The sequence below is a fragment of the Leucoraja erinacea genome, chromosome 33 (genome assembly GCF_028641065.1).
Source record: "Leucoraja erinacea ecotype New England chromosome 33, Leri_hhj_1, whole genome shotgun sequence".
In the NCBI taxonomy this organism is placed as follows: domain Eukaryota; kingdom Metazoa; phylum Chordata; class Chondrichthyes; order Rajiformes; family Rajidae; genus Leucoraja; species Leucoraja erinaceus.
Window position 1 is genome coordinate 6,341,428 of NC_073409.1, and position 26,089 is coordinate 6,367,516.

General features: G+C 38.4%; 1 protein-coding gene across 8 annotated transcripts in view; it reads right to left on the reverse strand.

Moving 5' to 3' along the window:
• The window catches only part of dmxl2 (Dmx-like 2), a 93,098-nt gene that overhangs the window by 15,634 nt on the left and 51,375 nt on the right, over positions 1-26,089 (reverse strand). For 2 of the 8 annotated variants that reach the window (XM_055661119.1, XM_055661116.1), the window contains exons 18-33: positions 24,086-25,771; positions 22,692-22,799; positions 19,581-19,750; positions 17,793-17,890; positions 15,724-15,889; positions 15,011-15,275; positions 13,121-14,181; positions 11,381-11,572; positions 10,479-10,555; positions 10,104-10,231; positions 9,699-9,947; positions 7,921-8,043; positions 6,783-6,955; positions 5,120-5,247; positions 3,196-3,281; positions 675-876 (exon numbers count right to left, since the gene is read on the reverse strand). In XM_055661119.1, coding sequence (XP_055517094.1) covers positions 675-876; positions 3,196-3,281; positions 5,120-5,247; positions 6,783-6,955; positions 7,921-8,043; positions 9,699-9,947; positions 10,104-10,231; positions 10,479-10,555; positions 11,381-11,572; positions 13,121-14,181; positions 15,011-15,275; positions 15,724-15,889; positions 17,793-17,890; positions 19,581-19,750; positions 22,692-22,799; positions 24,086-25,771 — 4,912 coding nt within the window. Of the gene's footprint in view, positions 1-674; positions 880-3,195; positions 3,282-5,119; positions 5,248-6,782; positions 6,956-7,920; positions 8,044-9,698; positions 9,948-10,103; positions 10,232-10,478; positions 10,556-11,380; positions 11,573-13,120; positions 14,182-15,010; positions 15,276-15,723; positions 15,890-17,792; positions 17,891-19,580; positions 19,751-22,691; positions 22,800-24,085; positions 25,772-26,089 lie in introns of all 8 variants that reach the window. The other 6 variants (XM_055661118.1, XM_055661115.1, XM_055661122.1 and 3 more) reach the window with 4 other exon arrangements.

Below are 26,089 nucleotides of genomic sequence, written 5' to 3' on the forward strand. Positions count from 1 at the left end.
CTTAAACAACAAAGGCCAGGAGCCCTGTAGATTCAAGCTTGCAAATAAATTGTGTTGTGCAGACCACCAGTTGGCAATGATTGTGCCATTTATACAAAAGGTAATAATCTTTAAATCAATACTGCACATCTTAAGAGGCATGCAGTTTGGAAACAGGCACTTCAGCCCAACTTGCCCACAGTGACCAACATGCCCCATCTACACTCGTCCCATCTACCCGTGTTAGGCCCATATCCTTTAAGCCCAACCTATCCATGTACCTGTCCAAATGCTTTTTCTTAAGCTATGATAGTTACTGCCTTAACTACCTCCTCTGGCAGCTTTTTCCAAATAACTTTTGTGTAAAAAAAGTTGCCCCTCAGGTTCCTATTAAATCTTTCCCTCCCTCACCTTATACCTATGTCCTCTGGTTCATGATTCTTATGTTTTATATAACTGGTATTCTTGAACTCACTTAGCAGTTATGTTATTTAATAAGAAAAATAATGGAAAAATCAAACATGACCTTTTTGGCTGTCTACTCCATTTTCAAAGGTTTTCTGCTATTTATTTTTAGCGATGATTTCTGACTAGTAACCTTGAAAATATTTTTTCATCCGTCACTATTACCACTATTGATGTCTACTGATGAAAAATTATTCCCCACGAAGTCTACTTTGCAGTAGTTCTCTTACTTGAATGGAGTGTTCTCTGGTTCAAGCATTGCTTTGTGTCGCAGAATAGCTGGTCCAACAACATTAGAGAAATCATTGGGATATGTGTTAATGAAGTTTGGAGGTGGCCCTTCAAACTGTTCCATTTTTGCATGAAGTATTTGCTGCCAGTTTTCCAAGGTTTTCATAACAGCATTACCCAAAGGCGAAGTTACTGGAAGATCTACTGGAAATATACATTTGATGAAAACAAAATGGATGATATTATTGCTGCCAGTTAATTCTTAAACTCATTTAGGATTCTATAAACAGAATAATGCTTGGTTTTCAAAACCAAAGTGAATAATGTTAGAATGGAAAAAATGTTAATCCTAATGTTTGTAAGCGATTTAACTGAATGTGATGCATACACTCTAAAATTAAATGTTTATTATTAAATATACTAATAATGCATTCCCATAAAATTCATAATGAATTTCATGTTTCCAATGGCCAATGCTGCCAGTTAAAACTTTCAAAATTGAATTTTTTAAATAAACTATTTGTTTTCCAAAAAACTCATAATGTTCAGAATGGAATTAATCCCAATTTTAACTGAATTTCTATTTTGTTATTAAAATATACTAACTGCTTAAAACTTTCAACATTGACATTTTTGTTAAATAAACTATTTTGATCCAATTCAACTCATGTGATCATTTATAACTATTGTTTATTTCAAAAACATGCGTACACTCCAATAAGCAGGAAGATCAAAACCGACCAGAAGGTTGACAGTTGCAAGATTTGAACTAGGAATATAATGCTTGATAGGATAGCAGCTACTGATTCAACATGCAATTTGAAAAATATTTACACAAATGGATATACATGTTGTGATAGTACCGACGTGGGTGTCAGGGCATTGCTCTTTGGTAAGATGGGATGAAACAATGGATCTCACCCCAAATGAAGACAGGAGATTAAAATAATTGATAGTCAGCTAGGTCACATTTTAGCTAGAACCAAAGACTAAATATTTCTGAATGTTTCAGAGACAAAACGAAATACAAGTGATTCAAATATTAGATCGAATAAACCCCCGCTTCATATTGTATAAACTTCATAGTGCGGTGTAGGCAGCAGAAGTGTTTCAGTGAAGCTGACCACCTCTGCATGGGTATACACCATAATCGTCAGGCACTCTGTCGGTGAATAGAACAGGCTTGTTGTCGAGTGCTTACTTTTTAACTTGAACCACAGAATGAAGGCATCATGACCATGGCCAGAATACTGAGCAGTGATATGCATGATTCACTGCCTATCTTCACACACGATCTGCTCTTTAAGAGAGCATAAAACCATTCTGGATCCAGTTCAGGACAGAGTTGATACTCAGTTTCCATAAATTAGTGTGCATTTAGACAGTAACATCCTGCACCATGTATACGTTGTAATCCTATCAAAACCATATGTTCACTTTAGTCTGTTGATCTCCAGAATGAGACATGAAATGTACCAGGCTCTTTGAATAGGCATGAATGACATTAAAAAAAAATAGTACTCGTCAATTGAAAGTAAACGACCAATCTATCAAGCTCCATTCTGAAAGGTGAAGATATCTAAAGATCACTTTGACAGTCTTAAACTATAATCCTTAATCTGCTCTGCTATAGTTGATTGGATGCAGCAAGTGGTAGAATTCAGTGAAGATTCTTTCGCAAGCATAAATTATCGGACACGTATGGGAGAGTAACTGCTTAAACATGGCGGCTGATTACGGCTTCCTTCCAAAAGCTCCTTTCCTTTCTCACTTCAGCAGCTTACTCTCATTCCTGCACTCCCTAGTTTCAACTCGGTCATAGAAACTTGCAAAGAGAGTTGCAAACGCCTACCATTTCACTCAATGCTAGGGACAACTGGCTTAGCAATAAGGTAGAAGTCAGCAGAATGCCTTCAGCATTAGGCCTATTTTTCCTTATGAACTGCAATTTGGACCAACTCTAGACAGTGCTAGGCATTTGGGAAACAAACCAACAGCAAGAATAAATCAACCAGCAACTAACCAGTAGGCAGCTGATGGATCATTCAAATAGCGCTCGTGGGTATCCATCCTATTACCAAACAAGGCTGTAACTGGTGTGATGAACTCCAAAATGCCAGTGCTGGTATAAAATCATAATTGTTCATTGACTGACATGATTATGCCTCAGTTGCTTGCATCTAGCAGACAATTTGTGTCTGTGCCAACGTTCCCATAAAAACAATGTTTGAATACTCGTGCCAGAAACAAAAAGGTGCTTATTAGGACATGTTGCCTATGAAAAAAGGCCTCTCCTAAACCAAAATATTTTAAATCTTTGACAGTTCAGTGATAATGGCTGTCAAGAAAAGCAATTTATTTTTGAAGGGAAGAGTAAAACAGTTAAATATTAGTCACTCAGCAATTGCAAATAATAAATTATGAAAAGCTTTTTAAATTCCAGATGATTTCATTTCAAGTGTATTATTTTTCTAATTGTGGCACAATTTAAATAGCAACTTCAACAGAAAAAAACCATACCTGTGGAATCCAATCCTACAACAGGAAAGAAGTTTTTTATATTGTGCAATGCAAGCTTAACCATCCCAAAACGGATCAGAGCCCAGCTGAAAAATAAATGCACATGGAATTACCTGACACATCAAAATATTTTTTAAACACAAGGAACTGTGGATGCTGGTTTATTAAAAAACATCACCAAGTACTGGAGTAACTCAGCAGGTTAGGCTCTCCATGTACTCCTGAAATGGTGCCCGATCTGCCGAGTTACTCAAGCACTTTTTCTTTCAAATATTCTTTAAGAAGCACCAACAAGAAACCAAATCGCTGATTCCTGAGCCGCCCTCTCCGTCAAATAATGCAAATGAAATACAGAACAGATAACAACAGGAGGAAAACACAAAGTGCTGGCGCAGGGGTGGGGAACCTTTTCATGTTGGAATGCCGCTTTAAGTTAGCTGTAATCTAATAAGGCCGCATCCAAGAAACTTCAATTAGATATACTTCAAAATGTACATTATTTTGTTAAAATAGCCTTCACGACTTACTAATGTTTTAATTGTGGCCGTCAGTCGGGGAGGATTATTTTGTTGAATCTTCTTTTACTCTTTGGTATTTTAAATACGTTAATTTTAAGATTAAAATAATACATTAATAAAAATAAAAGGATTTGTTCTACAAAATTTGGATTAATTCAAAAGGCCGTACTTAATGGCCTAGAAGGCCGCAGGCTCCCCACCCCTGTGCTGGAGGAATTCAGCGAATCAGGCAGCATCTGTGGAAGGAATGGACAGGCGATATTTTGGGCTGGGACCCTTCTTCAGACTGATTGGAGTTAGGGGGAGAAAGCAGGAATAGTGAGGCGGGGATGGGACAAAGCCTGGCAAGTGATAGGTGGATACTGGTGAGGGGGGTAGGGGCGTGATTGGTAGATTGGTAGAGTAAGTGACAAGGCTAGAGGTGTGCCTGACCTGCTGAGTTCTTCCAGCACCATGTTTTGCGCAAAATGTCACCATCTGCAATGCCTTGTGTTTCTTTTTAACACTAAGAGATACACCTGTCTTTAAACTAGTCGAAGAGTTTAACTACAGGATCAGGACGTCAGACTAAAGTAGCTAAGTGTTTCGTTTATTGGACTCGTATCCAAGGGGTTCATCTAATGGTCAGAGACAAATATTGAATTCCAGTCTGGCAGCTGGAGAATTTAAATTGTTAAATAAACTTGGAATTAAAAACCTAGCATCAGCAGTGATACCAGAAAGTACTATTTGCCAGAAATTTCATCTGGTTAACTGAAAAGTGCTTTAAAAGGAAATAAATTTGCCATCCTTGTCTGGTTGATTCAAATTTGCTCTCATAATGACTTTGCATGAACACTTGGCTCAGGCATAATTTGGGATGGGAAATAAATGTGACATCAATACCCCAGAACAAAAATATTTAAAAAAATCAGATGAAGCCATCAGACTTTGAGTCTCTTTTGTTGCTTCTCACATTCTTCTTTGTCAATGGCCAGTTTACAACTTATTGGCTGCAGGTTTGTCCATCCTTCTGTCTGCCCGGTGAAGTGATGGTCACTTTACTCACACACTGCAGAACTGTCTACCCCAAACCCTACTTTGCTATCTCTGTGCCACCAAACCCTATTTGCCATCTGCAAAATAATGTGACTGCCAAGAAGGGCCAGATTAATAAATAGCCTTGTACAAAAAGTAGAACTTTAGTTTTAATAGAAAACAAAGTCCCCACATATGCCCTTCAAACCAATTCATATGATGCCAATTTTATGAAATATAATCTTTTAAAGCAATGTATAAACAAATGGCAATTTGTAAATAAGCATCAGAGGTTTCTTGTTTCTGCAAGTGTATTTTTTGGCTTTTGCATTTACATTTAAAAATACATGAAACAATTTTCTTGGCAACAAAGCTCCTTTGTAACTAACCTGTACGAGTTAGGATCAGAATGTTCTTGGAGCTGAACGTCAGAAACAAAAGCATCATCGTCATCATCACTAGGGATACTTTCATCCGAGTCGTACATAAATCCACTCTCAGACGGTGGCAGGAATGGCTTTAAAGCACAAATACTTCAATTAAAATAAGATTAGGCAAAGAATTTTGAAAATAAATCTTTCCATAATAATATAATGGCCTGGAAGTTCTGAAAAACCTTTAAGAGTAAATAGAGCATTGCAGTGACGGAGCATGTGCTAGTTAGGGAAGTTAAAATCTGTTGTGCATTTGGGTAATAGTAGAACAAGCAGACAGAATCGGCCAGCCTGGAGAGGGATGGGGGAGCAGGTTGGAGGCTTGGGAGAGAACTGGCATGGGAGGAGGAGCAGTCCTGGAGAGGTACTGTAGATTAGGTAAAGGCACACTTCAATAAATGGGCTCACATCAGGAGATTGGAATGTCGAGATGGTTGCTTTGGTAACAAGATCAATTGGAAATGCAACTAGCGGCCTGAAAAATAATGGCAGCACTTCATACAATTGTACAGCACAGAAAGAGGTCCTTTCAACCTACCTCATCCATGGCAACCATGATACATATTCAGAATTCAGAATTAAAGGAAGGCTCAACATTCTAGTTGATCCATGGCCTGCTGTGTTCTGTGGCAACCTTCTTTGTTATCTATAACTTCACCATTTTTGTGTTGTCTGCAAAGTTGCTAGTCAAACTACCTACATTCTGAAGAAGGGTTTTGGCCTGAAACATTGCCTATTTCCTTCGCTCCATAGATGCTGCCGCACCCGCTGAGTTTCTCCAGCACTTTTGTCTACCTTCGATTTTCCAGCATCTGCAGTTCCTTCTTGAACATACATTCTCATCCAAGTAATTTATATATACATTTGAAACAAAGGTCTCAGCACTGATCCCTGCAGTCCGATGCTTCTTATAGACTTCCGGTCAGTAAAACACTGATCCACCACTTCCCTCTGCTTTAGCACCAAGCTAATTTCACATCTAATTTGCCAATATGCCTTGCATAGCTCATGCCTTGACGTTCTGGACTAGACTACCATGCAGGACTTTGTCAAAATAGGGCCTTAGAGTGAGAAATAATAAGATATTTCCATCTGCAGTAATCTAGTATGGATCATATTATTACTTTTATCTAATTCCAAAGCAGGCCTCATTCACCACTTGCTTCAATATGAGTGATGCATCCTTTGCATGAGCCTCAAATGGAATGTGGCCCCAAGATCTGTTTGACATCACTGTACCCTCTGTGCCAAGATGTTGCATATGCAATGTGAGAATCCTAGTGGAATTTCCAGGTGCATCTGACTACACAATGCCAATTAGCCATTGCGTTTTAGATTAAATGCATAAGCAAAGATAATGTGCTACACAAAAAGAATACTTGCTCTAGGTATCCAATGAACACTTTGCTCCACATTATGACAAACATGGGCATAATATCCACCATTTTACAGCAAATTGAATGCAAATGCTTATTGGCCACAATGTACCTAATATACATACAGTCCAAGAGAAATTTAAAGCTTTCAATGTTGTCATACAAGCCACTACAAGGAGACTATTCCATTCGACTAAAGTAATTATTAAAGTAATTGCACAATATTTAATTACTGTCCTCACCTTGGCTACAAAATAATCCCACATACTGAGCTCAGGGGGAATAAATGTTTCCTTGTATGAAGGTCTCTCTGCAGGTACAGGTGGTGGTGTTGAAGCCTCTTTTACTGGTCTACCGGGAACCAACATCTTCATGTTAAATCTTCGGCGATATCGGTCAATGTCTTCTGGGGGAACTGTCCAAAGTGAAATGATAAACATGTTGTGAGTCATCTTTCGTGGGGCAGGTCGTCATGTAGTTCATATGGTTGATCTGAAGCTAAATAGTTAATTGTAGCTTCATTTCCCATGATCCCTGGATTAACAATCTAAAGAGAGTGGCTCAGTGCCAGACATTCAAAAGGTATTGGCTAAACATGACTAGCAACATCTCAAGCATAACATAAATGTCATGTAGCCCTAATATCATCAGTACTTTTTGTATCGGTCACAGGAAACACGGAATATATGTTCAAAATGAATACAATGCTTTAAACATGCATAGAAATCAAAAACTTGAAAGTTAACAAAGGAAATGTTATCAACCGATGCAAAAGTTGATCTTTCTAATTGAACTCCAATGGATTATTATTTGTATATTTTAATTTTATACAAATGCATGTAGTTGCTCAGGACCGAGTACATACTTCACATTTATTTCAGTTTCATGAACAAATGTTGCAAAAGTGTTATCACTGCTCCATCATTTTTAAATCATAAGTAATAATTAATGCAATTTAAATTCAGATGGGTTCAAAAACTCAAACCAAAAACGATACCTACCATCTTCTCCAGAGATGCTGCCTGGCCATCTGAATTACTCTAGAACTAGTGTTTTTTTACAGTTACATTAGATTCAAAAACCATTACATCTGCCTTACACTATATTTTAGTTTGCTGTTCTTAACCTCAGTTTTAATTAAACAAACTTATGCAATCTTTCAAATTTTATAAGTATTAAGAGGCAAACAATAACAGGTATCCTTAATAATAAAATGAACCTTAAGATTGGACATCAACTTTAGGGAAGATTAAATATATACTTAAAGATAGTTTTATTTACTGACAGAAATTTCGGGAAGTGGAAAGTTTCATGCAGTAGAAAAAGAACAAAACTGAGCAAAGCACCCCAAACTCCACTGCAACCATAGCTGTCACTCACCATCCAGTCCTGGTGTGTGTTGTGCTCCAGTCTCACAGCTAGGAGACACACACACATCAACAGTTTGTGTCTTCAAGGCAGTATTTTGCTCCAAATTCAATGCAGCTGAAACAATTGGCATACCTGCACCATAAATTAGTGTTTTTTGTTTGTTTAAAAATAGCCTTCTGTTCAAATTTAAATGGCAGCTAAATCTATAATGGCCAATGCTAAAAAAAGTATTTGGGTAAGGATGATGTTTCGAAATGACAATTATAAATAATATTATCGCACTGAATTAAAGCTACAGGGCTGAGAACTATAGTCTGCATTTGGTATCCTTCCCTTTGTTCTATCTATTGTATTTGAGTTGAACGGATTGTATCTGGGTATCTTCTTCTTGCGTCTGAGGCACCAGAAGTCTGCAGTAATGCTTTTCACTGTACCTTGGTACATGTGGTAATAATAAACCTAAACCTACAGTGCTCTTTTAAAAAATAATTCAAATTCTATCAATGGGGATAAATTAGTTCCTAAATTTGATCATGAAAGATACAAAATATAAAACATGCAGCATTATCAATAGAAATGCAATAAATAAAACATTTAAAGTCATTATATAGCACAAAATAAGTAATATTCATTAACCTATATTGAGATTACCAGATGGGCAGATGTAAATGGACAGGAACGGGCCGATCTTGCAGTGATGCCTACCAAATTAGCTCAGAAAACCAACACACCCGCCCCTTTCAATTATCGTTCAACTTTCTTTTCTGAATGAGGACGATTAGCAACTTAATTCCAATTCTCAAGGCAGGGCAATTGGACAATGGTTTCCAAGATCTGGTTCAGATCAGTCTAGGTAAAAGCTCACCAAACCCACTGTTGCATTGCACTAAAATTATGCAAAATACAAGTAGTCTTGGCTTAAATACTGTTACAAATACGAAATCACCAAATTTGCAAAATGTCCTACGAAAATATGTGAAATGTGATGACATCATTTATTTTGATTGACCCCATTACAGATAATGTGCCATGTGCAAATATTGCAGTTATATAAAAAAATCCTTTAAAACTTTCAAAATGATCACAATTCACACCGTCCGTCTACAATTCACGCTGCCTCGGCACGGCCACCAAGATAATAAAGGACGAGTATCATCCTGGCCCCTCTTCTCCCCTCACCCATTAGGCAAGAGGTACAAGAGTGTAAAAATGCACACCTCCAGATTCATGGACTATTTCTTCCCAGATGTTTCCAGACAACTGAACCATCCTATCACCAACTAGAGAACAGTCCTGACTTACCATCTACCTAATTTAAGACCCTCGGACTATGTTTAAATCGGTGTTTACTGGACATTATCTTGCACTAAACATTATTCCCATCATCCTGTATCTGTACACTGTGGACAGCTTGATTGCTATCATGTCTAGTTTTTCCACTGATTGGATAGCACGCAACAAAAAAGCTTTTCAATGTACCTCTATACACCTGAATAACTTAACTAAACAACAGTCAAAGATGACCATTGTAAAGCAGCTGAGGTAAGCAAAGGTTTGATAAATTGTCGAGCAGTTTTTTGAAGATCATGCCTTCAACTCTCTAGCTTCCCAATTTTCTCCATAAACCTATTAAGACCTACTTCGTCCATTAAGCTTTTGATAACCTGTTTTAACGGTTTCTTCAAGTTTTGAACTGATTGCCATTTCATGAAACTTCTTGGGATGCTTATAATGTTAAACATTTTATTCAGATGCAAATTCTGCTATTTTGAAGGAAATTGGCTTACCTGGTGTAAGTTCTGGCCTCCTTTTAGGTTTTATTATAGTTTTTGCACCTCCTCCAAACACTGCAGCCCAGGTTCGATTATTTAGAGGATGAGCAACTAAACGAAAGAGCTCATTACTATCCTGTGTAGCCAGACCATGAATCAAAAGACTTAGATAAACACCAACCACTGCCTCACAAAGCAACACATTCAGTTTGGGTTGATCATCTTCCTGAATAGATCCAAGAAGATTAATCAGTGATGAAACACCTGCAACAAACAAATATGATAACTTATTAACTAGTCAAGCAGAAAGCAAACATTCTTGGTTAATTGAAATCTTATCCATAACTAACTAATTTCTAAGAAAACAAATTCAAAGTTTCTATTAGTTTTTATGAAATCTCACAAGTTTTTCCATCTTACCGGGCCAATGTGAAGGTGAAGAGTTGGGAGTTAAATGCTCTTCAATGCTTTCAGTCCGCAATCTTCTTCTTTCACCCAATAAAAGCCCCTGATAAACCATTCCCGTAAACAGGTTTGTAGCTGATTGGCTGTTGAGAGATTATGACATTAAGGTATTAACTGTCTTAACAGGGACATGCTAGATCTGTTATTGGCACGACAGCTTAAATCCAAATCATGCTAGAACTAATGCATTTAACGTCAGATCACATTTTTATAGTTATTAAAGAACAGTCTTCATCAATTGTATTTTGATTCATGATATCTTACAGAAAGATGCATCTAATTAACTTCACTACATAATACGAAGAAAGTTACCACGATAAATACACTTACCTGTAGCTGTGGCTGTCACATAGAGACTGGTAAATGCAGGCTGAGAGTGATGCTGCTGAAGTGTGCAGAATGAAAATCTAGTAAGAGATGCACCACAGTCCAAATTACAAATCGGGACATTTTTCATGTTGGTACAAATATATTTTGTATGACAACCTTCTCTTCAACATATAGTGCTTTAATTAGCAATACTTAAAACAAAGCTTTCTATGTTCAGAATATTTAAGAATTAATGACTCGGACGTACACACAGGTCAGATGTTACTGCAGAAATGTAACTAGCTAAAATTATGGAGTCTACCTGCCTAGAGCTTGTTTGGTCAGAATAAACGGCAACCAAGTAACTAATGACCATTTCATTTGGAGGAGTCCAGAACCAGGGGGCACAGTTTAAGAATAAGAGGCAAGCCATTTAAAACGGAGATGTGGAAACACTTTTTCACAGAGACAGTTGTGAGTCTGTGAAATTCTCTGCCCCAGGTGGAGGCTGGTTCTCTGGATGCTTGCAAGAGAGAGTTAGATAGAGCTCTTAAAGATAGCGGAGTCAAGGGAAATGGGGAGAAGGCGGGAACGGGGTACTGATTGTGGATGAGCAGCCATGATCACTGGCGAGCGCTGGCTTGAAGGGCCAAATGGCCTACTCCTGCACCTATTGTCTAATGACTATTCCATTAATAAGCCAAATTGTGTCTTCAACTGTACCCTGAAGTGTGGCAGATTTCCACTGGCCTGGGATGACCAGTCTTTTATTGGCATGACAGCTTGAACCCAAATAAAACTATTCTCCTTCAATCAAAGGAAATCTCACTGGCATATGGCTTTCATTTCTAAAAATAGAAGTAATGACAGCATCCAATAATGTTAGCATTATAAAAGATTATAAAGTGTAATAAAACTGCTACCTTCTCATCCTTAAGACCAGGAAGAGGTGGACAATTCATCTGCACCACAGTGTACAATATATCATGGATGTGATTACTCAAATGCATGATGGGGTTGGCTATCACAGTTTTTGTTGAAGCAATGGTTGCAGAAAGGAGCGGTAAAGTTGTAGGCAAAGGAAGAGGGGATTGAAGTTGTTTCACAGTGGTTTCCTGTCATCGAATAAAATCCGTATTAGGCTTTATAACAGATCAACATTGCACAGAATAATATCACATTGCTAGATCAGCCAATCCATTCACAGTGAAGTAAAACACTGGTGAAATAGTGATTCCTTATAAATAAGTACATTGGTCAAAAGGCCCACTGTCTCACATTCTCTTTCGGTTGGTCACCTTCCTGAACTGCCTCAAGATTAATGAACGATGAAACACCTGGAATAAACCATTGGGGTAACTTATTGACTACTTAGTGGGTAAACTAAGAATGCAACAATTATTTTATCCACACCTCTTAAATCACTAAGAATATAAAATCAAGGTTTTTGTTTGATTAACTTTTTTGATCTTACAAATATTTTCCATCCTACCAGTCCAATGAAAGATGAGGTGTGTAAGAAGGAACTGCACGAGTGTTGGGAGTTTTTTGTTATACAAATGTGCTAAAATTTAGTTTGATATAATAAACATGCAAAAGGAACCTAACAGCTTCAAAAATGTACAATTCATAAACAGCCTGGATTAAAGCCCAAATAAACTGAATGTGATTTATTACCAAGTGTTTCATGATTTTTAATTAGTCATCATACTTATCACTGTAAAATTTGATATTAACCACAGTAAACCTGATAACCAGATATGCTCATGGCTTCAATACTACTGGACGGGTAGATTTTTGTGATATTGAATGGTACTGTAATTAATACTCCAACACAAGTTAAAATTATTTGTAGATGTTATACAATACGAATGGCATCACACGTTTCCCAGCAGACCTGCTAAGTTTCATGAGACATGGGTATCAGGACCCTGTTGTACCCAGAGGGACCACGATGCCCAACTATTGGAGATTCTGAATTATCTGAACTATGAACTAGTGGTGGCACGGTGGCACAGCGGTAGAGTTGCTGCCTTACAGCACCAGAGACCTGGGTTCGATCCTGACTAGGGGTCTTGTCTGTATGGAGTTTGTACATTCTTCGTGACTGCGTGGGTTTTCTCAGGGTGCTCCGGTTTCTACCTACACTCCAAAGACATACAGGTTTGTAGGTTAATTGACTTAGGTAAAATTGTAAATTGTCCCTAGTGGGGGGTGATCATTGGTTGGTGCGGACTCTCTGGGCCAAAGGACCCGTTACAGCGCTGTATCTCTCAAGTTTAAAGTGAGGTCTTAACTTGTCAGAACCTAAATAGCAGTCAATATCCATCATTACTTCAACTGACATGACCTATATAGGAAGAGAAAGGAAGTGGGTAGCAAAGATGTACAGTACTATACTACTCCTGCTTATCATGACTCTAGGGTATTCTGAAAAGATGCACTTTTAAAGCATGGCCAGTGTTGCATCATCAGAAGCATGGCAAATGTTTCAACTGCACTTGGGTATTGTGCATATGCATTTCTCAGCCAGTTGGCTTCACCTACTAATTAGATAAGTTGCAACTGGCAAAAATGTCCCTCATCACATACATTATAAACACATCTTCTAGATCCTGTTTCAGTGGAGTGTTTTTCACTCTATTATTCGCAGAGTACTTTACCTGCTGTGATTCCTGCAATAGGAAGATAAGTTCCATTCTGACGGATGCCAAGCCACCACCCTGCGCACCATGCAAACTGCAGTAGCTTAGAAACACTCTAAGCAGAGCTTGATTTCTCCGCAGCCACCATTTCCTTCTTTCTGCATGCTCTTGCTTTGCTTGGAGCCTTCTCCGATCAATCTGATGCCTCTCATATGAAGCTCCTTCTGTACTTTCTTTCAATTCTTCTTGGTCAAATGAACCTCGGATCTTTTTATCGATTTCAACAATCCAATCTTTCACTTCGGTTTTATAATTGCAGATCTGATGCATTGCATGGATTTCTTTCTCCAACCAGTTGTACAGTTGAAATCGGAGCTTTCCGCCATCCACTTCATATCCGGTAGCTAATGTCCTAAGTTCAGTCATTAGAATTTTCAAACAGGCTCTGAATTTCAACTGTTCTGCTATTACATCAACTTGAGAAATGGAATCCTCCCTTTGAACAGCTGGAGATTCTCCAGGAACTCCTTTCTCATTCTCAGCCACATTCACCTTTTCTGCATCTTTCATAACCAACCCACCTTCCTCTTCATTTTCATCTTCTAAATCATTATCCCAATCAAGTTTTAGTGCATCGTCAGAAATAGTCACTACTGGGGCTCCCCAATCAAAGCCAGCAGAATTACTTGATTCCCAGCCCTGGTTTGATGTACCTGTTGCAGTTTGTGGCCGGTTTGCATCGTTAGTGCGGTCCCCATTTCCTGCTACACCATTTTGGCCTTGGACAATTATCCTGGACTTTTCCGTTGTTATGGATGGCTTTGATTTTTTCATGACTTTTGGGATTTTGGACAGTACCTCAAGAGCCAAGACTGGGCAACCAACTTTAAAATGAGCATTTGCTGTGGTGAAAAATAATTTTCTCTCAATGAGGTTAATTTCATCTTCGTTGATTTTCTCTGCGGCAATTCCTAATGAGCCTTCGGGAGGAGCAAAATGTCTTCTCATCAGCAGTGGATGAGCACGAAGATAATTGTAGAAACTGAAGACTATTGGGTTGCAAGACTTTATAAGAATTCCTGGAAGATAATAGAAACTACAAGTAGTTTTATTGTAGTTTAGATGCAGTCAAACACAAACTTCAGAAGTAATACCTATGCCTGGCAATTACACTGCACATGAACAGTGAAGACTACTGAGCCCTGATGTTGAGACTCAAGACCTTACTTCGCTTTGGATAATTTTATAGGGACTGCAAAAAGCAGAAATAAACACTTGCAACCTAACTGTAAATGATAGCATCTATGTTAGGATGCAAGTCCAGTGGTGGTGGGGTGGGGGGAGAAAACAGGAAAAATGCAAGTTTTATGGCGATGGGTTTATTGCCACAGGTTTTGGTGGACAATCAAAATTTAATTGGGGGTGGGGAGTGTGGGAAGAGCCGAATGTGCGAAAATAAGTGGCAGCACACAGGTGCAATAGCTGCCAGTACCCGAGGTCATGGATCATTTGGCTGGGGAAGCAGGAGTGTCATTAAGTTAGATGATGCTTATATATGTTTGTAATGTTAATGTTGATTTCTCCGACTGTATTCAATGATGACACAAAGAGCTCAGAGCAATGCAGTGTAGTATCCAGAACCCAATCAACCATTATCTGTAGATGACTATTGTTTAAGGATTCCACGTTATCTTTTCTAAATAAGACTGATTTTCTTTATTTCAATCAAAATGATCATTTTGGGGGACACAAAAGATTGCTAAACTAAAACAAATAGGTGCCACTGGTGGCATAATACTTAGGCCAGTCTGGTTAAAAAGAAAATACTCTATGCATGCATTTATTATTCTTATGAATTTAATTGTACGTTTGTTTACAACAAAAAAATGTAAAGTTGGATATTCATACCTGGATGTTCTTCAGTGCTTTTTGTTGGTTGTTCTAGCAGAGTATCTAATGCAATGGAATAATCCTTCAGAGTCCAATATGCAATACTCCGCAGAAATGGATCTGGATGCAGTTTGCTTGGTGCAAACTCAGACCCATCTGACTTACAGCCAAGAACCTTCTCATAAAGGATAGATTTACATGTGGAGGATGTTTCATGATCAGATTCATACAGTCGAGCAATAATCATGGCCAACTGGATATCATCCATCTTTTCCAGGATCACCTGTCGGGGCATCAAACCAAACATTGCATTTGAATTTGGTCAATAAAAGTAAAAAGATGTGTAAGTCTGATTGCACAATTGTGAATTACTGTTAAAAATTATAACTCTACATTGGAATATATGTTTTTTTGTTTGTTAAAAATCCCCCCAAAACTTGCTTTCCCCGAAATCTGTTAAGGAGTACATAGAATATAGTTTCCTTTACTTTTAAAGTCATAGGATTCATTTGAAATTCTCTGGATTTCTGGATAGCTAACCCTGAAATATAATTTCAACACTAAATGGTACTAAACTTGATAAAGACGTTACTTTTAAATAAACTAAGTGCAATAAAGATAAAATGTTGTAATGATATCAGCTACAGCAGTACCAGATAAATAATAACACTGTTTTGACTAGGTTGTTTTGAAAAAAAAATTAGGCTTTGAACTAGGAAAACCAACATTACCTCAATAGCATCCTTTAAAGAACCAGCCAAAAGGAAAAATGCTGCAGCCTGCTCAAAGCGCTGTTTACCGAGCAAAGAAAATGCATTTTTTAAAGCTGCTTTACGCCATCTATCTTCAATGAAATTGTGTTTGAAAAACTCAGTCATCTTTTTATCCAGCTGGGATCTGAGGAAAAGAAATACGACTAAAATTATATTCCTGCTGCAAGTGTCACATTCGTAATTTTGCTGTTGCATCAATTCCAACAATCAGGTACCAGGTTAAGTGCAAAGGTAGAATCAACAATGAGATCGAATTTCAGAGGAAACAAAATTCATGTAATGTAGACACAAGAAAACGCAGTGGCTGGAAACTCGAGCAAAAAATAAAATGCTGGTGGAATTCAGCAGGTCAGGCTACATCTGTGGAGGGAATGGACAGACCACGTTTTCAAGTTGGGACGTTTAGTCAGAATGATTGGAGCAGGGGGACGAAATGCAGTTGGGCACTTTGTACACACAATGTGTGCCTTGTGACAGGCCTGGCTTGGGCAGTGCCATCGATTGACATACATAACACAATTAATGTCACTGAAATTATTTTCTGTTATATTTGGTTCTTAAATAATTACAATATGTGCTCAAGGTTATAAGTTCCTAAGTTCTAGGAGCAGAATTAGGCCATTTGGCCTGTCAAGTCTACTCAGCTATTTAATCATGGCTGATCTATCTTTCCCTCTCAACCCCATTCTCCTGCCTTCACCCCATAACCCCCGACACCCTTACTAATCAAGAATCTGCCAATCTCCACCTTAAAAATGTCCATAGACGCCTTCTACAGACGTTTGTGGCAATGAGTTCCTTAAACATCCTCTCCACATTCACTCTATCCAGGCCTTTCACTTTCGGTAAGTTCCAATGAGGACCTAGGCAGCTGCCTGTCAGTCAAGGAGTGAAGATTCTTCTTGAATGGGTCTTTCTGATTCAGTTCCTTTGTGTTTGCTGACATCTTCAGAAAGCTTTCCTTCTTCCTACTCTTGTAAAGCATCCTCTTTCAATCTTCTTCTATCCCACCTCTAACTGATCACAAACCTTCCCCCCCTCCAATTATTTCCTTCATTGTACTATCTCACTCCTCTGCTAATCCCCCATCCACATCAGCTGATCATCCTCTTCTCCTCAATCATCTTTCTTTGTAATTTTCTCCTCACCACTCCTGCTGCTACCTTTCACCAGTGGGAAAATTACAGAGACAAAATTTATTGTACGGTTTGTACAACTTCAAAATTTCAAGCCAAAGTTACTAGCCGTTTTTAGTAACCAAAACATCTTTAAAAATACATAATTTGACGAATAAAAAGAACCGTTTACGCCTCTTTTTATTCGTCAAATTATGCATTTTTAAAGATGTTTTGTGTAAATTGATACAATTTATCACAAAACTACATTTGAAATATTTTTGTATTCTGTATGCAAGTGATATATCATGGGATCTTCTGCATCATATACGATGCATCAGTCTACCAATTTATTTTTGGTCACTAACACCACATAGCTAATTAGATATTTTAACAAGGCCTCTACTTTTGAACTTGTTATCAACTATGACCAACAAGAAATTATTTTCGTCACAGTATCACAGCAGATTTAGCTTTGCCTGTGTCAAAGCCTTGCTGATGACAACAAAATTCATCACATGTTCACAATGAAAGACTTGTCAACATCATCAATATAAAGATCCGTTCCGTTTCAAAGAAGTTTAAAAGGACAGGATACTAATAGTTGATCAGAGGTCAGAAAACTAAAATACTCTGTATAAAAGACAATTGCATTGAGACCCCATGATGTCATTAAACATCAACGTAGCCAAATCAATTACAGAAGAAATACAGATAAAGTCCTTATCACTGGGGTTTACGCAAGGAAGAGTTTTATTTAACAAGAGGTATCTTTATTCAGAGTCTCGATCTTTAGGGTTAGTAGTGATCATTTGTATGAAAGACACAACTCGGAAGAACAGATATCAAATGCAAGAGTTTCATCGTGTTCCCTTTGCAATAACTGACCGTTGCACTTTCTACTGAACATACCTGAATAGACCCCAGAGTACTGCCTTTTTCTTTATAGCAAGATAAAATAATGCAGCATCCAATGCTTCGTTGTTCCTTTGAAAAGCAGCTTTTGCAACCTGTGAAAAAGAGGAAAGCGGTATTCCCATTTCTGCACCAGTAGCACTGAAGGGACTGATTGAAGTAGAAAACTGTTTGCTCTGGAATTTTGCATGTAGGAATATAGTGACAGTGCTCATGACAAGCATTGGTGAATCCTGACCACAATAATCCAACCACTTCTGCAGTGCAGACTTCTCTTACACAAACATAAGTTGTTGCTCGATATCAGCTCTAGGGCAATACCAGCTTTCACTGAAACACAGGCTGGGGTGTCGGTTATATTCATGAACTCTCACCCACCAAACAAGGAATTGAATATACTTAAAAAGCTTGTGTAAAATTAAGATCATAACATTTGCATAAGATCAATGTAAAAGCAAAACTCAACAATAAAATAAAACCTGAAGGAGGAAACTGCAGATGCTGGTTTACACTGAAGATAGACACAAAATGTTGGAGCAACACAGGCAGCATCTCAGGGTATAAGGAATGGGTGACCTGTCGGGTCGAGACCCTTCTTCAGACTTTTTCATAATTTTTAAATTGATATGGAAATATGAAATATTTATCCAAGTAATTCATAATTCACATTTAAAATGACTTTTATAGGTTAAGGGATATAAGTATGGTTTAATATGCCATTAAAACCAATTTAACACACAACACAAAGTGCTCTAGTGAACATGAATATGTGACGTTCTTCAGAATGAAAGTTGCTATCAAGATCCTTACCCACAAGCATTTAACTGGGTTGTGTAGATCTCTTTGAGTGTCTTGATCTGGGAGTGGTGCATAGGTCACAGACAACAAGACATTAAAACTATGTCCTTGGCTGGTTTGGACAAAAATGCTTAAGGGCGTTTAGCCTCAGATAGGAAAATGGAACTATAATTCTCTCAGAAATAATATTATTTTTCAATATTCTCTTCATAAAGCAGCAAATCAGATTGGGCTATCATCAATAAACTTTGTCAGCATATGACACCTTAGCAAAGTGATCATTTTGGTCTAGAAGTCTAGACAGCAGGGTTCCAGAAGATTTTTCCCACGCAATCAAACTCAGCTTAGTCTTTACGTAAAAGATACATTCTGAATGTTTGCCCTCCTACATTTATTGTGTTTCTACTGACACCAACCAAAGTAATGCAAATGAATAATCAGACTCTATTAAATATGGTGTCATTCTTGTCTGTGCGATTCTATACTTGATTCTGCTGCATACACAATTAGGATTTGAGGACTATCACACCAGTTATCTTAAATTGCTGTTAGTTAATAACACAATGCAACTTTTTGTTTTTGTTTAATTGCCATTTGATACCTGACATTTTCCAAGGAAAGATGAATGTAGCTTAGCAAGAATTCAATTAAAACAAAGATGTTAGCTAGTTATTCACTTCAAAAGAACCAGACTGAGCAATAATGGAAGGCGTTATAGCTCATGTGAAGAGATAATATTCACATAATATTTCACTTTAAACTGAGAAATACCAGCTTGCATTGCGAATGCATAAAGCACTTCTTAACTAAGCAAAACATTTGAGGCAGGTTAAGAACAAAATCTGATATGTGATTTTACATGGTTTCCCTCCAAAACATCACCCTCTCCACCCACGATTTATGGAAGCTCCATTTTACCCACTTGCTTTTATCTACTACTTTCATTATACTTGCTTGTGAATTCTTAAAACGTTTGTACTGCCGTACCTTCTCAATGCACTTGCGGAGCGTATTAATATTTCGAATCCACCAGCCGACTCCCATGGCTTTCAGATCAGACCACTGAGGATCCCCTTTCTGCATGGCAGGAATCATACTGAGCAACTCTTCCTCAGCTTCAGAATGAAAGGCCCAGGCAAAGTGACATGTAGACAAGCCTAAAAAATGCAGTAACGATTTTATGTATATAAAAGAGTTAGTGATCCAAGTTGCTGTGTTAAATATATGCAAAAATATCAGTCCAGATGCACTGTGTAAAGTGAGCTGTTAAAAAACTATTAGATAACATGTCTAATGATGCAAGAAGAAAAATCGTGACATAACATGAACACTAATTACACTTTCAACAGATAGTAAAGCTATCGATGAATATTCATAATTATAATCAAAGTCAATACTCTGCTCAATTACTTATTACAATTCAAATAAGGCCTTCATCTTTGCACAATGTTTTATCCACATCATATCAATTTGCTTTTAGTCCTGCCCACGGGATGAAGATACGGGATTACGTTAATCAATACCCGGTAACTGTAGTTTTGGTGCAGGGCACCACTCGTGCTCTTGGTTTGCCTATGTTGCTCAGCATGGTCAACCATTCCATTCACCCATATTGCCCACTCCATGCCACCTTACTCCACATAATAGTTTCCATGTTTCCCAAGAGGGCTTCTCCTCCAGCCCACACCAGCTCCATTATCCCAGGTGTGCCCCCAAATTTTATTGTCAGCTTTTCCCTTCACCATTTATACACCGACATCTATGTTATCCAGATACAGTGACAGTTTCTACATTTTACACATTCTACAATTCAACTCTGCAACTATTATCATCTAGCTTATCTTGGTTTGATCAGAACCTCCTCACAAACACAATTAAGAGCAAGTTTATTCTCCTTTTGCCCCAACTGTTCCTGCCCATCATTAATTTTTCCTGTGGTTGTTGAAGCACCCATGAATACATTGAATTCGAACTACTGTCATTTAGAATTAAGATTCCACTTACTAATTGCTCAAATAGCTTTTGGAGAAGAAATGTTAAAGCTGTTAATTATTTTGTTGGGAATGGCATATTATAAAGTTACAATACTTCATTTGGGATATATGATGCTCAGCATACAGATATTTAAAAAAGAGCATTGAATAGAGGTTAATAGATTAATTCTAAACTGAATTCAGCCAACTCAAAATAAATGATGGAACAAGCCTCTAGGCAAGGAAATTGAACGACCCTGATTGCAGTGCACATTTGGACAGAGGACAAGAATACATTTAACCTTTGCCAATGATGTCCTTGTTCTTTTGTAACACAAAGCAGTCAGTTTGGTAGGATAATGGATTTTTATTTTGATTTGCATGGTAACAAAGCAATCAGCAACATTTAACCTTCAGGAAATGAAGAAGGTTGTACAAATGAATACAAATATACCTTTGTTATTAACAGGCACGGAAATCGCTATCAAAACATGGGAGGGGGGGACCAGGTGGACACAATTTCTTGGCGCGCGCATGTGCACACTCACACACACGTGCGCAAGGCTTCGGGGGCTTCAGCTGTGGGCCCTGTGGATGGTAATTACAGGAACAACGGCCCAGGCTTACGAGAGAAGCAGCGCTATATTCAGCTCAACTCTGCCTGGACTTCCGGGAACGACGGCCTAGGTTTACAGCCAGTGCGGAGAAGCAACGCTAGCTCCACGGCTCCGGACTGGTGTCCCGTCAGTCCAGGCAGGGCTGTAGGGGATTTCCGCCCCTCGTTATTAAACTAGTGGTGATGTTCTCCATTATTACCATTTTAGAACAAATTAATGGTTTATAGTTTAAACATAACACAAACCAAAACAGATTTACCAAAACATTTTTCACTGCAGATTGGGCATACAATAGTTAATTTAAAAAAACAGGTCTTGCTGCTATCAATTGTTTTTCTAAGTTAATTGTATTCCAAAGAACACCCAGAACCTAAAAGTATTTTATTTCAGACAAAACACTTTCCAGCATTATCATTATTTTTCATATTGTAGCTCCCAAATTATAGCAGCAATTTCTACCCAGGACTAGAGGCACACGTATCAGGAATGGTATAACATCCCACACAAGTAGAGGTTCACTATTTTAGTCATCTTCTTTGTTTGGGCAGCTTCAGAACATGCTGAAGTGTTTGTTGTGTTGAGGATATGGATGGTAAACAAGATGAGGGAATTCAACGGCAGGGGCAACAGATGAAGGCCAGTCTTAGGGGGTTTAAGGCTAGGAGAAGGATGCAGGCAGAGAAAGTATGGGATCTCAGGAATATGGAGTAAGATAACAGAAGGAATAGATATTCATGTGGAAGCACACATAAGTATCAAGTTGGTTGGGGAGACTGGAAAGACAGCGGACACAGATGACAAAGAACATCTTGCAGTGTGGCATGGGTAGTAATGACCTCAGTGACAAAGGAGGCAATGGGAACATCAGCACACAGTCAATCAGTTGCCTCAGTGAAATTGAAACTTCACTTTCATGTGCTCCAGGTTAAAATGTATTGGTTTATGGTTGCCTCCACCTGCCCTGTCACCACTAGAGGAAATTTAAAAAATATATATGCATTTAAATATGTAGGAAAGAACTGCAGATGCTGGTTTAAATCGAAGGTACACACAGAATGTTGGAGTAACTCAGCGGGACAGGCAGCGTCTCTGGAGAGAAGGAATGGGTGCAGTTTTGGGTCGAGACCCTTCTACAGAGGTTTACTGGCCTCTGGAAATTGTCCTTAGTGTGTCGGGAGCTGATGTGAAAATGGGATAACACAGAACTAGCGTGAACGAGAGATCAATGGTCGTTGTGGCCCATTTCCATGCTGTATCTCTAAACTAATCAAATTGTTCTCGGTCCCCTTACGTGCCCCATGGAGTGTCTATACCTGGAATGAATGGGACTCCTGCTCAAAGGAAGATAAAGACAATTTCCGTGGTCTGGTACGAGTCAGATCCCAAGGATGCCGGAGAAGGGAGTTTCAAGTCGTAGTTAATTCCGAGACGTACAAATAAAAATGACAAAAAAACTATTATCCTCTGAGCATTAAATGCAACCCAGATGCTTTACTCAAATCTCCTACCTTGATGTAAAAGCTGGAGTCTGTAGACTGGAGGCAGCGATGTCAGCAGGCAAATATGCAAACGCATGGCAAGCAAATAACGTAAACCACATTCATCCAAAGTTTCACCTCCAATAAGAACAGACAGATTAACTCAGCTGGTGATAACCAGGGATACTAATGGAGATGCTCACATATACTGTATGCATTGCTTATTACAACATTAGCTTTCCCAAATGGATTGCATCAGAAAATTAATGGATTTTAAAATCGTGCTATATTGCCTTAAGTGTTTTATTACAGCTTACACACTGATTTTTTGAGACAAGAAGGGTCACTAAATTCCATTCACTTTAAGATTTGTACTGTTTAGAAACAACTGCATTACTTGCATGCAGTTACAATTGTGAAAAACACTATAGTCAATGTTGAAGAATAAAACAATTTACGTCATCATTTGGAAGTGCATGAAGATGGAGAGAAAAATAATTCAAATATTGAGAATTTACACCAGTGGTTTCTTTCTGACAGCACAGCATACTGCGCACTGGCACCTCTTACAAGTTGAAAACTAGATTTTAACATTTTTAGAATTTTTAATAAGTACTGGTTTAACAAATAAAATCAATAACATCAGGTGGTCACGGCAGTAAAAAGCAGGCAGCTTATAGGACGACGATCTGCTCTAGACAACAACAGCACTGAACGATATGAGTTTCGGCAACTTTCTGTCTACAAAAAAGTACTAGACACCGCACAATTTATCTCAATTACAAATTAAAACAAGGCTTATTAACATCCTTGAGGTTCATGTAAATGTGCTTTAGTTTATATAAAGAATTGCAGAAAAGCAATTAGATGGACGAATCAAACGAAATATACTAGAAAATATTAGCTACTCGGCCCATCAGGGTTTCTCATTTAAAATAAACTTTCAGCCATTCAATTAAGTTCACAGGCAATGATAGACTAATTTTAGGAGGGGATTCTTACATTGATAAACTTATCCAGATATTAATGAGTTCAGTAATGAATCTGAGATCCAGAGTCAAAACTCCCTGCTACTTCTATACTCCCAGGAATAATTCCCCACTCTAAATACTCCCAACATCAATTCTATTTCTCAGCGCATAGATGTTATCCAACCTGCTTGTGTTTTAGACTTTTAACATCTCCAGTTTTATCTTTAAATGTTCAGAAGGGGCGAGTCTAATGTCTCATCCAAAAGATGGCCTCCCCAATATTGAAATACTCCAATATTTTTGCATGATGCGCTGTTTCAGCAAATAAGTATGCCGTTTACAAATTCTTATTGGTAAAACCCACTACTATTGTACAAATATATAAGATTAAGCTATCATTACAATAGAATTGATTGTAGACTTAGAAAATAACCCAAAAGGTTATATACGTACCAGAATAATTCTTGTCCCTATTTTCATTGACTTCTGTGCTTGTAGTCGCCACCGTGTCAGCTAAAGCTACAAGGAACATTTGTTCTAATCGTGTAAGTCCTGGCAAACTCGAGTGCATCAAATGACTGGAAAGGACACGAGCGTGTTCAGGCCCAAAGTACGTTGGTCCATACTGGGATAAATTAATGACTTTGGATTTAGATTCCTTCTTTTCAATTACAAATTCAACAAAGTCATCCGTGGTTAAACTCGGAGACTGAAACAAATCAGCATACTGATCCTCCATTTTTTTACTCTGCGGCTGTGAACGTTTGTCTACTTTAGCAGTTTCTCCTGCAGTTTTATAAGAGGTGTCCTGATCAGCTGACAGCAATGCATACAGAGGTAGTGGTGGAATTGAATCTATTTCGGTATAATCACGAGTACCTTCTCTTCCCGCTATAATTGTATCCTTGCCCGTACTTCCACTGACGCTGATGGTTCGAGAAAGGTGGCGTCGTGGTCCTCCTCCTTCTCCTGGGTCTTTGTCCCTGAAGATGGCAACTTCTCCAGCAATACATTTAACCAAATGTGAAAGGATTGCCTTAGCTCTGCGCACTTTGCCCAAATCCATAAGTTCGAGTAGCTGAGTGGGATGATATTGAGGGAGAGTGGGGGAAAGAATATGAGCAGCTTCAAACAAACCGCCATCTTGAAGCATTCCTGGGACCCCAAACACATCATCTACAATAGTTGTTCCATCAACAACGCTGTGCCGTTTTGGAAACATTTTTGTTTCAAATGTGTCACCATCAGTTAACTCATCATAAGATGAGAAACTTCCATTTTCGGTATGGTTTAGTGGTTTTGTAGAGTGCTTCCATTGTGCATACACATGCATCTCACAGTCCATCCCGATAACTAGAATGCCATCTCTCACCCACGATAAAGAAACTGGAAGTGAAGGAGTTCCATCTACAGAAGATATCAAATCCACACATCTCAGCAATACCCATTTTGACTTGGTGCCTTGTTTAATACTTCCCCCTAGTGGCAAAGTAATTACAGCCAACCCATCTTTACTCATGGCTTGCTCTGTTACAATCCCTGACAGTCTTCCATACATTAGAATCTTGGAACCCACTCCTACGGTAAGTATATGAGAACCATCTTCTTTCGACACCCAGTCCAAATGCACTAAATGTTTTATGTTCGACATCATGTTTTTGCCTCGAAGATAAAGCTCTGATTTATTATACACAAATAAATTGCTGTCTACGCTGACCCTCGAATCCAGGACACTGCCAACTTTTCCCAAATCATCCAAATGAATTGTTTGTTCCAACACCCACTCGGATCCTCCAGTAGATTCGCACTCAAAAATGGAGAGGTGCATTGAAAACTCTTTTGATGTAATGCCATTAGGCTGCAAAGACTCTTTGTAAGCTACAGCTAAACGGCCCGTGTATGAACAGCTCACAGCCACTGGACGCCCAGTGACACTCACTGCACTGTCATTGTGTTCTCCTTCTTCATTCATCAGCGGCCAAGTTTCCCACCAATAGGCACGTACGTCTTCAGAATTTTCAGAGTTTGCATTTTTATCCACAGTACATCGCCAGAATCTCACATTACCGTCAGAGCATGACGTCACTATTAGATAAGGTGCAAGGCAGACTGGATAAATTGAGGAGGAACTCAAGTGACCTGAAAGAAGGAAAAACTATTATAACAATGAGACATTCTCAGTCAAAGCTGTAGCACAGAACACATGAAAATGGCACTGGGAAATTGGCGATAATCTGCAACAATGGAACGTTAAAGGCGGCACCCGCTTGGGGGAAGATGGACAAGTCAGTCCTCTCAAGCACTTTAATCACCAAAGCAGGTTTTAGCCATGAAGATTTATTAAGTGTTCTCGTCAGATTATGCGTACAACAAATATTTGTATGGCGACATCAGTATGTGGGGCTGATAATTCAAACAGTATACTAATTTTTTTTGATTTTCCCATCATTCTTCACT